Source organism: Cricetulus griseus, chromosome 6 (genome assembly GCF_003668045.3).
Source record: "Cricetulus griseus strain 17A/GY chromosome 6, alternate assembly CriGri-PICRH-1.0, whole genome shotgun sequence".
NCBI classification, from domain to species: Eukaryota; Metazoa; Chordata; class Mammalia; order Rodentia; family Cricetidae; genus Cricetulus; species Cricetulus griseus.
This window is the reverse complement of record NC_048599.1, coordinates 152,887,725-152,898,777: the sequence shown is the minus strand read 5'-3', so window position 1 is coordinate 152,898,777 and position 11,053 is coordinate 152,887,725. Positions and strand designations below refer to the sequence as shown.

The window sequence follows — 11,053 nt, the reverse complement described above, 5'->3', positions numbered from 1 at the left end:
ATAAAGGGAGATGCGGGGGGGGGGGGATGAGAAAGGAGGCCTTTGGCTCCTGTAACTGTAGGGACCACAGAGCTGTTGATCTGAGAGCGGCAGAGTTGATAGGAGCTGGGCCTTGTAGAATGTGGGATGTAGTTTGTATCAGGGTATTGGAGTAGGAATGAGCTAGGCAGAGGGTCTAGAGTAGCTGTGGTGAGACACCTTGAAGTGCATAGGATGTGGTCATGGCAGAAGATTATGGATAAGAGAGATTTTCAGAATGCAAGGAGTCTAGAATCTTCTTGAATATAAAACATACAGTGTTGCCAGGGGGTAATGTTTTGAGGGTAAAGTCTATAAACAGAATACTACTGAGATGAGTTCATGAAGGGCTGATTAGCATAAACAGAATTAGGATATGCAGGTATCAACTCCAGTTTATGGTGGACATGGTGATGTCTCTATGGACTTGGGTGATAATTTGAGTTGCAGTGTCAAGTTATTGACGAGTTTCATGGCTAGTAGAGGGATGTGGCTGGTAGTGAATGTTAGTCCCTGTTCCAAAGGGACACTCAGGGCAGAGGGGCAGAGAAGGGAGGAGTGCACAGTGAGATAGGCACAGTAGGGGAGGGAGACAGACGAATTAACCCAGTTTTATTGTGTGTTCTTTGTCCATCTCTGCTTTGGAGTGTTTCTGATGGTCTCCCAGATCCAATGCAGATATTTTGAGACTCTTGTGTAGACACCGGGTCGGTTGGGCTGTCCACATGGAAAATCTCCCCATGAGATGATGCCATAGAGTTTGCCATTGCAAACCAGTGGGCCCCCGGAGTCACCCTGGGTTGGAGAAGAGAAAGAAGGGCTCTTGATAAAGCAGAACAGAAGGTAGAGATGGGGAAGATGTGGGGAGGAGAGTGAAAGATGGAGATAGATAGATGTGGAGAGTCAGGGAGATGGAGAGTCAGGGAGATGGGGAGTCAGGGAGATGGGGAGTCAGGGAGATGGGGAGTCAGGGAGATGGGGAGTCAGGGAGATGGGGAGTCAGGGAGATGGGGAGTCAGGGAGATGGGGAGTCAGGGAGATGGGGAGTCAGGGAGATGGGGAGTCAGGGAGATGGAGAGTCAGGGAGATGGGGAGTCAGGGAGATGGGGAGTCAGGGAGATGGGGAGTCAGGGAGATGGAGAGTCAGGGAGATGGGGAGTCAGGGAGATGGGGAGTCAGGGAGATGGAGAGAAATGGGAGATGGAGAGTCAGGGAGATGGAGAATGAGAGAGATGGAGAGTCAGGGAGATGGGGAGTCAGGGAGATGGAGAATGAGAGAGATGGAGAGTCAGTGAGATGGAGAATGAGAGAGATGGAGAGTCAGGGAGATGGAGAATGAGAGAGATGGAGAGTCAGGGAGATGGAGAGTCAGGGAGATGGGGAGTCAGGGAGATGGGGAGTCAGGGAGATGGGGAGTCAGGGAGATGGAGAGTCAGGGAGATGGAGAATGAGAGAGATGGAGAGTCAGGGAGATGGGGAGTCAGGGAGATGGAGAATGAGAGAGACGGAGAGTCAGGGAGATGGAGAGTCAGGGAGATGGAGAGTCAGGGAGATGGGGAGTCAGGGAGATGGGAAGTCAGGGAGATGGAGAGTCAGGGAGATGGAGAATGAGAGAGATGGAGAGTCAGGGAGATGGGGAGTCAGGGAGATGGGGAGTCAGGGAGATGGGGAGTCAGGGAGATGGAGAGTCAGGGAGATGGAGAATGAGAGAGATGGAGAGTCAGGGAGATGGGGAGTCAGGGAGATGGAGAATGAGAGAGATGGAGAGTCAGGGAGATGGAGAGTCAGGGAGATGGAGAGTCAGGGAGATGGGGAGTCAGGGAGATGGAGAGTCAGGGAGACGGAGAGTCAGGGAGATGGAGAGTCAGGGAGATGGAGAGTCAGGGAGATGGAGAGTCAGGGAGATGGGGAGTCAGGGAGACGGAGAGTCAGGGAGACGGAGAGTCAGGGAGATGGAAACTCAGGGAGACAGAGATTTAGAGGGACTGACTGCTGGTTTCCAACATTCTCCATATCTCACCTCACAAGAGTCCTTCCCGCCTTCTTTGGTGCCAGCACAGAGCATGTTGGCAGTGATCTTCCCAGGATACACCTGCCGACACTCCTCGTCTGAGCGCAGTTCAATGTTGGCACACTGCAGTGTTTTAGGATAATTCACTGGGGGGGAGAGAGACCATCTGAGGAGGCTTGTCCTGGATGTTAAAGAGTCAGAGTGGGCAGGAAATTGAGATGGGATAAGACGAAGGGAAAGATAAGGCAGAAAGTAGTAAAGAGACAAAAATATGGACAGACATGGGAACGAGGACAAAAGGAGGCGAGGGCAGGAGGACTGGGGCAGGGGATGCAGGGATGGGGAGAGATAAGAGACCTGAAGCTGGGGTGGTGCTGGGGAGGTACCCCAGCACTTCCCATGTGAACATGAGGACCAGAGTTCAGATCCCTAGAATATGTAAATGTCGGGAGCTGGCCTGGTGGACTGCCTATAATTTCAGCCTCAGAAGAGACAGGGAATCCCCAAAGCAAGCTGGTTAGCAAGGGCAGCCATGAGAGTGGGCTTTGGTTTGATGGAGAGACCCTGCCTCAATGAATAAGGTGGAAGTGTGGTCAAGGATGGTTCCCAGAATCAACCCTGAGACTCCACCTGCACTCCCACACACATGTGTGGGCCCCACACAAGTAAATGTGCATACACACATGCACACCACTTGTATGTGAAAATGGAAAGAGGGAAAGAACTAGAGGTGGGAAGGATGCAAGGAGAAGCGAGAGACCAGGAGGTGGGGGAGGAGAGTGTGAGGGGAAGAAAGATGCAGAAAGGAGATGGGAGAGAGCGAGGGATTGCTGTGCAGATGCCTGCTGACATATATTATGCTATATGTCAGTCACATGTAAGACATATTCTCTACTGCTCAGTACATCCCAACCCTTTGCTTTTTAAAAATTTTGTGTATGTGTGTATTATGCTAAAGGAGGTGTGAGGAGTCAGGGGACAACTCTTGGAGGTCAGTTCTCTCCTTCCACCATATGAGGAGCTGAACCCAGGTTGCCAGATTGTGGCAAGAACCTTTACCCCTGAGTCCTGTGGCCAGCCCTATTTTACTTTTTTAAAAAGAGATTTTGAGACAGAATTCTCTGTGTAGCCCAGGCTGACTTCTTCTCTGTAGCTCAGGCTGGCCCTGAACTTGTGATCCTAATGCGTCAGTCCTCCTGTCATTATAGGCCTGTGCCACCAGGCCCAGCTTATTATATAATCATTTATTCTAAGTCTGGAGAGATGGCTTAGGAAACAAGAGTTTGATTCTCAGCTCTCATGTCAAGCAGCTCACAACTGCCTGTTGTGCCTGCTCTAGGGGGATCTGGCACCCTCTTCTGGCCTCTGTGGGCACTGTACACACATGCACAAACCCACACATAGACACACACAGAGAGAATAAAAATAAAATAAATTGTATGTATGTATGTATGTATGTATGTATATTTCCAGTACTTGGGAGGCAGAGCCAGGAGGATCTCTGTGAGTTCCAGGCCAATAAAGCTATATAGTTAGATCTTGTCTTAAAATCCCAAACACACTCTCTCTCTCTCACTCTCTACCTCCCTCTCCCTCACATATAGGTGTGTGTGTGTGTGTGTGTGTGTGTGTGTGTGTGTGTGTGTGTGTCACTCATACATTTGTAATATTAATATTAAGGAGATACATGTCTTCATTTATGTAGACTTATTTTTATAAAGGGACTGGCAAGATGGCTATTGGATAAATATACTTGCAGCCAAACTTGAGGATCTGAGTTTGATACTCAGAACCCAAATGGTGGGAGGAAAGGACAGGAATCCTGCAACTTGTTCTTTGACCCCCCCCCCCTTTGGCTGCTCTGGTATATGCACCTTCCCTCCAGCACACAACCAAAACCAACACAAATATAAGAAGAAGAATTCTCCTCTGATTTCCCCTGCTTATTGCTGCCCCAGTTTCCTCAGGCATCTGTGAGGACTCCAGCAGCCGGTGCAGGAACTTACCCTGGGGGCTGGTGGTGGTGCCCCAGCCAGAAACGCGACAGCAGGTGCCGGTGGGTAGGCAATCGTCCGGGGAGAGTGGCAGAGGACGAATGTGGCTGCTGAGCTGGACTGGGGACTTCAACTCCAGAAGCATGATATCATGGTCGTGGTTCAGGTGGGTGGGGCTGACCTGGTATTCAGGATGGGGGATAGAGCGGACCACCTCCATTGCCTGCTCGCCGATCTCCACACGCCCCAGGGCATGCTTGCCTAGGTGAACTGTGTACCCACTGTGGGTGCAGGAAGTGGTGGGAAAGAGACAGATGAGCCCATCTCTGTCCCCACCCCAGCCCCAGCCTCTTCCCCACCCTGCACTCAAGGCCCCACGTACTCTTTCCTGCAGTGAGCTGCTGTGAGTATCCATTTGGGATGAACCAGAACGCCTCCACAGAGAAGCCGTCCACGGACTAGCAGAGCTGCCTGCCAAGGCTGAGAATGGGGGAGGCAGGTGTAGCCACCTGGGAGAAAACCGTTGGTCCCATTGGTCCCATTGAGAATCTTGGGATAGTCCCGGGAGATTCCTGTCAAAGACAAGAAACTGTTAATTTGTCCGTCCATCAATCCATCTACCATATCTATCCATCCACTCACCCATCCTTCTAGCTATCAACCACCATCAATCTGTTATCAATTCACCCAGGCATCCATTAATCTACCACACACCCATCTACATATCCACCAACGTGCCCACCCATTCATCCATTCACATGTTCATCCATCTACTCAAGCATTTATGTGTCTATCCATCTATCTTCTACTCATCTATCTATCCACCCATGTAGCCTTCCATCCATTTACACATCTACCTGCCCATACACTCATCCATCCATCCATCCATGCATCTATCAATCCTCCCATATATCCACTCTCTAATCTACTTACCCACCACCCCATTGATTCACATCCCACCATTCATCTCTGTATCTGTATATCCACTCACATACCCATTCCCAAACATCCACACATGTAGACATTTATCCCTCTATCCATCCATTCATCCACCAACCTATCTATCCATCCTCCCAACCACCAATCCATTCATCCACCTATCCATCCGTCTTCCATAGCCCACCTATGTATTCATTCATCCATTGCTAATCCATCCAACCATCCATCCATCCTTTCAACATATATCTACTGGGTGCTTTTCCAGTTCTACAGACCACCTACAAATAGCCATGCCCAAATTCACATCTCCAACCCCAACCTTTGCAGCTAGAAGCTCAAATACTATCAAGCCAAACACCTCATACACATCTTAAAGTTGGTGTCTAGAAATTGATCTTTCTCACTCCACCAGTTCCTTCCAGTCCTTCTCATCTTGATGCTCAGCCCAAACTTTGGGTTCAACCCTTGCTTCCTTTCATCCCTTCATCATTAACAATAGTCCTCTTATCTCTTAAACATCCAGTTTAAAATGTTTAATATTTATTTTATGTGTGTGAATGTTTTGCCTGCATGCATGTATGTGCACCATATGCAGGCCTGGTGCTCAAGGAGTTAGAGGGCATCAGAATCCCTGGAAATGGAGTTACAGATGGTTGTAAGCCACCACGTGGGAGCTGGGAACCAAACCGGACCCTCTGCAAGAGCAGCCAATGCTCTTAACCACGGAGCCATCTCTCCAGCTCCCTGAGATCCAGTTTTTTTTTTTTTTAATATGGAACACCTCCCAAATTTGCGTGTCATCCTTGCACAGGGGCCATGCTAATCTTTTCTGTATGTTCCAATTTTATTCCCTGCTATCACCTTGGAGGGAACAGCAGGATGCCTGTAATCTCAAAGCTGGGGAAGGAAAGACAGGAGGATGGCTGGGGTTTGCTTGCAGCTGATACAGTTGAATTGGAGAACTCTAGGCTCAGTTGGAGAGATTGTTTCAGAAAATAAGGTGGAGAATGATAGAGGAAGATGCCTGATGTTCACCTCTGGCCTACACACAAGCACACACACACACACACACACACACACACACACACACACACACACACACACACACACACAGAGAGAGAGAGAAGAGAGAGAGAGAGAGAGAGAGAGAGAGAGAGAGAGAGAGAGAGGCCATGTGTCACTTGGAAACCTGTTTGTCTGATTCTCTGACTCCCTCCTCTTGGAACACTCTGCTCTGGCCTCATGCACCTGTTCACCCAACACACTAGAGCCTCTCTTAGTACTTGTTGTTCCCTGCTTCTGAGTCCTTTTTCCTTATGTCAGTCATAGGCCCACATGTTTCATTATGCCAACCATAGCCACATGTAGGTCTTGAAGTCAATTAAAATAAAATCCAAATCTCAATTCCTTGGGGATGCCAGACTCATGTCAGATATTCATTTACCACAAGGCCAGGCATAAGCATGTGGTGTAGACAGGGTACACTTGAGCTGGTGCATGGAGAATCCAGAGGCATATAGCAGGCTCCTGCTTCCCTGTGAGATGTAAGTCTATACATTACTTCTTCAGCAAAGCCTTCTGGAACCCCCGGTCTAAAGTCCCCCTCCTGGACCTCAGGCATGCCATGTTTCCGTGAGGATGCTTGTTAAACTGCAGCTCTGCATCTCTTCAGGCTTGCTGGGAAGGCCCTCTCCTTACCCCATCCTGTCTTCTTTTTCCTCCCTCTCCCTTCACCCTTACCATAAACTCCACTGACAACAGCCATCTGAACTCTGTTCAGCACTTTCATTCCTTGGATCTAGCATATGTGACAACAAGAGAGACAGCTGTGGGTGGTGGGCTGGAGCATCTAGATCCCAGTGGGCTGCTTTCTTACCATGCTGTGTCCTGCAAATGACCAGCCTCAGCTTCCCTCTCTGTCCAAGTAGGAAGAACGCAGTAATCCCTTTGTATCTGTGGAGAACTGGTTCTAGGGCTCTATAGACATTGCAACCCAGGAACATTCAAACCCTTTACATAAAGCATCATCATGTTTACATATAACCTCTACACACCTTTCCATACCATTAAACCACCTCTGATGATTTATAATAGCTAATAAAAGCCAAATACTGTGTAAACAATGGCTATACCTTATTTCCCTGGGAGTAATGCCATAATGGGAAAGCCAACATGAGCTCAGCAATGACAAGAATAGATTCTTTTCTTTTTGCTGCATAGTTGGTTGAATCCTCCAAAGGGGAGCTGTGGATACAGATGACTGGCTGTGGGAGCTCATCACACATTAGGGAGCAGCGGGTTTCATCAAACCTCCAACCTAAGCATCTTACAAATGCTTAGCTACAAGCGAGGCTCCTTGTCACACAGCCCACTTCCTCACCTGTGCATGTTGGAATGGGACCCATGGTTTTGAGAGTCACGGGCAGGAATAGAGGGTCATTTTAGGTGGGACGAAAAAAATGAGACAAGGGTGACATTAAGAGGTAGAGACAGGAGGATAAGAAAGTTCAAGGTCATCCTTGGCTACCTAGCAAGTTTGAGGCCAGGCTGGGCTACTTGAAATCCTGTCTCAAAATGAAAAAGTGAATAAATAAATGGCAAACTCAGAAGCTGAGTTATGGTTCAGTTCTCTGTCAACTCTGGGTGTGTCTGTGTAGAAGACTCATGAGGAGGCTGGATGGATTGAAACCCTCACTGTCGTCAAGTTCCCTCTCAGTACCAGGGGGAGCAGATCCTTACCCAGCACCTGGACTTTGAAGGTCCCACCACCTTTAGTTGCTATTTTACAGAAGACAAAAAGGGCCAATTAAGCCAAACTGGCTGTCCCAGGTCTGTTAGCCCATCTCCTTGGGAGACTAACACAGAGGGATGGCAAACTCAAGACCTGCCCAGGGTATAGAAGTTCAAGCTGCCCTTAGTGCGACTCTATCTCAAAATAAAAAGTAAAAAGAGAACTGGGGCCGGGGGTTTGGTGGTGCACGCCTTTAATCCCAGCACTCGGGAGGCAGAGGCAGGCGGATCTCTGTGAGTTGGAGGCCAGCCTGGTCTCCAGAGTGAGTGCCAGGATAGGCTCCAAAGCTACACAGAGAAACCCTGTCTCAAAAAAAAAAAAAAGAAAGAAAGAAAAGAAAGAAAGAAAGAAGAAGAGAGAGAGAGAGAGAGAGAGAGAGAGAGAGAGAGAGAGAGAGAGAGAACTGGGAATGTAGATCAGTAGTAGAGACTTCCTTAGCTCTCATGGGGCCCTGAGATTGATACATACGCACATGCTCACACACACACACTAAGGATCTAACCTTTTTCAGTTCTACAGATTGACCCTAAGGCCTCAAATATGCTAGAAAAGCACTCTACCCCTAATCTATATCTCCAGCCAATAAACTTTACTTTCCAATGTGTGCACAAATGCAAGCACACACACACAATCAGTCAGTCAGCCAATCAGTCAGTCAATCAATCAATCAATCAATCAATCAATCAATCAAATAAAGTAAATAGAAAACGACAGGAAAATGAAGCAGAGTTGAATTTTAAAAGCCCTTTAGCTCAGAAGTTATGCAGACCTACTGATCGACTTCACAGCAGGGCATGGTGGACTGGGTAGACAGCCTGGATTAGTGTACTGACTCAGGTGTGGCAGTGTCTTTGGGACAGGATCCTTCTGTCCCTGAGTCCTAGGAGGAATTGCAGTGCATCTACCTACCTCATTGGTCTCTGAAGGGTTCCACAAGATGCAACATGTGGGGCTCCTGGCCCAGGGCAAGGCACCAGGAGGGGCAAGGGTGTGGATCCTGGGCGTGGCACAAAAGCAAGGCAGCCACCCCACCTCCAGGCAAAGGCTGGTACAGGGTGCTAGGCACTGTGGACCCTCCTCCTCTAAGTCAGAACAAAGCCCCAGGGAGGTCTCTGGAAGCCTCCATTACATCTCCAGGCTCCTGAGAGTGGCTCACTTCATAGTGGCAATTAATTATTAGCTAATTATTTGGATAATTGTTTCAATAATATCTGCACAGTTCCCCCACATATGCTGTGGATGCCACAGGCAGAATGCGTGCAGTGCTTCTCCCTGGCAGAATAAATGAATGAGTGAATGAATGATGCATGCATACATGGCGTTTCTAGAGAGTGTGCTTGGGAAGGTAGAGAAAGGGGCTGGGCTTGTAGCTCAATTGGTGTGTGCCTAGCACACACACACAGCCCTGGGTTCCATCCCCAACACCCCATAAACAGAGCCTGGTTGGCACACACTCGTCATCTCTAATGCTGGGAAGGTACAGGCAGGAGGATTAGGAGTTCAAGGCCATCCTCAGCTACATAGTGTGTTTGAGACCTACCTGGTCTACAGGAGACACTGTCTCAAAAAAGCCAAGTACAAAGCCACTAGAATACCAAATAAAGGCCTGGGGAGATGGCCCAGTGGTTAAGAGCACTGTCTTCTCTTACAGAAGACCTGGGTTCAAGTCCCAGATCCTACATGGCAGCTCACAACTGTCTGTGACTCCAGGGAACCCAGTGACTTTCAGCGTCTTTTCTGTCACACACCAGGCATACCCTCCTTTTCTTATCCCGAGCAATCCATGTTGCAGAAGAAAACAATTGTAGGCTCAAGTTTTGCTCAAGGCAGCAGGTTAACATTTGAACCTGCGGAGCCTGCTGAGCTCCCTGCTCTCCTGAGGTCTTGAAAGTGTGTGGTGGGGGTGGGGGTGGGGGTGGGGTGCTGCAAGGAGCGAAAAGAGTGAGGGAGGGTTGGGGGCTTCTTTGAGCTGGGGCATCTCTGGGGTCAGAGGTGAAGGCACTGGTTGGTGTTGGTGGGCTGACCCTAGCTGGGAAATCAGGCACACAGGGCCCTGTGTGAAGCTATCTGCGTTTCCTCCCTGGCCCTGAGTGGGTGGCGGGGGGGGGGCGGGGAGGAGCATGCCCCCCCCATCACAGTGGCTTGATCCTTCCCACCATTGGCGTGAATGGCCTCCCTGCCTCCACCCCTGTGCCGGAGTACTCACCTCCCGACAAGGCCACGGTCAGGCAAGCGATGGCAGCCACTAGGGGCCACATGATAGCTCCGGGATGGGGGTGGGCAGGGTGGGCGGGGCCTGGGTCGAGAGGCTGAAGTGGGTATTGCAAAGCAAGCCCGGAGACTGAAATTCTCTGCGCTTTGCAATCTTGAACTTTCTGGCTCTATTCACTCTGAAATCCCTGACCCTTGACTCTTGCCCTCCCGAAATTCCATCCGCAGTGTGTGGGACACCCGAGAGCTGGTGGAGGGACAGCGAGTACTCCTCTGGGCTCCAGCGCCTGCCATCACTTCCAAGAGGTCACCTTTTCCTATCCTGCACTCCGAGAGCTGGGTCCAGACAGCATTCCCTCGCCCATCACTCCTTCCCCGCCTCTGACCCCATTCTCCCTTCTCTGGGCCTGTCCCGGACCCTGGGTCTCCTCCCTGGCGTCTAGTCTTTCTGCATGCTTAGACTCCCTGCATCTCTGCAGGTTTCTGTCTCCACCTGCGCCTCACGCTGACTCAGCTGCCCTGTATCCCCTTTCCATCCCTCCTTTCTCCTCCTCCCTGCCCCCCTCCAATGCCCCTTTTCAAGGCCTCTGCCCCTCTCCCACCCAGAGACCCTACCTGAGGAGGGGCCCAGGTGGCCAACTTCAGCTGCCAACTGCCTAGAAACTTCAGCTCCGACCCATGGCTTTTAACCCCTGAGCTCCCTCCCCCAGCGCGCGCACCATTTCCCGGTGCTGGCTCCCCCTCTCCACCCCCAATTGCTCAGCTTGCTCTTGACAGGCACCCCCCAGCCTGGGCTCGGCCCTCAGCTTGGAGGCGGAGCTCCTGGGACAAGCTGGGACCCAGATCTGGCCCCGCCCAAGCTCGAGTTGAACCCACTGTGAACCTTCTTGTGGCAGGACCACAGCGAAGGGGAAAGCCCACTTCCCTTCTCAAACTCCTCCCGCTTCCATACCCCTGGCCATGCTGTACCTCACTCCTTTCCTCACGCCTGCTCTCACCTTCTGCATACTTAGTCTGCCCCAGCTCCCAAATAGTCATCACTGAGCTGTCCTGAGACCCCCACCTTTACCATAGGGATCACCCTCAGCC

The 11,053-nt window shown here is 50.3% G+C and overlaps 1 protein-coding gene and 1 non-coding gene across 4 annotated transcripts; both read right to left on the bottom strand.

Moving 5' to 3' along the window:
* Positions 1–630: 630 nt before the first annotated feature.
* Klk13 (kallikrein related peptidase 13) lies at positions 631–10,011 on the bottom strand. 3 transcript variants are annotated; one of them, XM_027420524.2, is made up of 5 exons: positions 9,960–10,011; positions 4,406–4,595; positions 4,036–4,304; positions 2,039–2,175; positions 631–813 (listed from the first exon to the last, which is right to left on the bottom strand). In XM_027420524.2, the coding sequence occupies exons 1-5, from the start codon at positions 10,009–10,011 to the stop codon at positions 631–633; spliced, it is 831 nt and encodes a 276-aa protein (XP_027276325.1). The 3 variants fall into 3 exon arrangements, with proteins under 3 accessions (XP_027276325.1, XP_035302899.1, XP_035302900.1); XM_035447008.1 differs by having other exon boundaries at positions 4,255–4,304; XM_035447009.1 differs by lacking the exons at positions 4,036–4,304; positions 4,406–4,595.
* On the bottom strand, positions 5,729–5,838 carry LOC113831875. The gene has a single exon (XR_003486402.1). It is a non-coding gene; the product is annotated as a U6 spliceosomal RNA (small nuclear RNA).
* Positions 10,012–11,053: the final 1,042 nt, after the last annotated feature.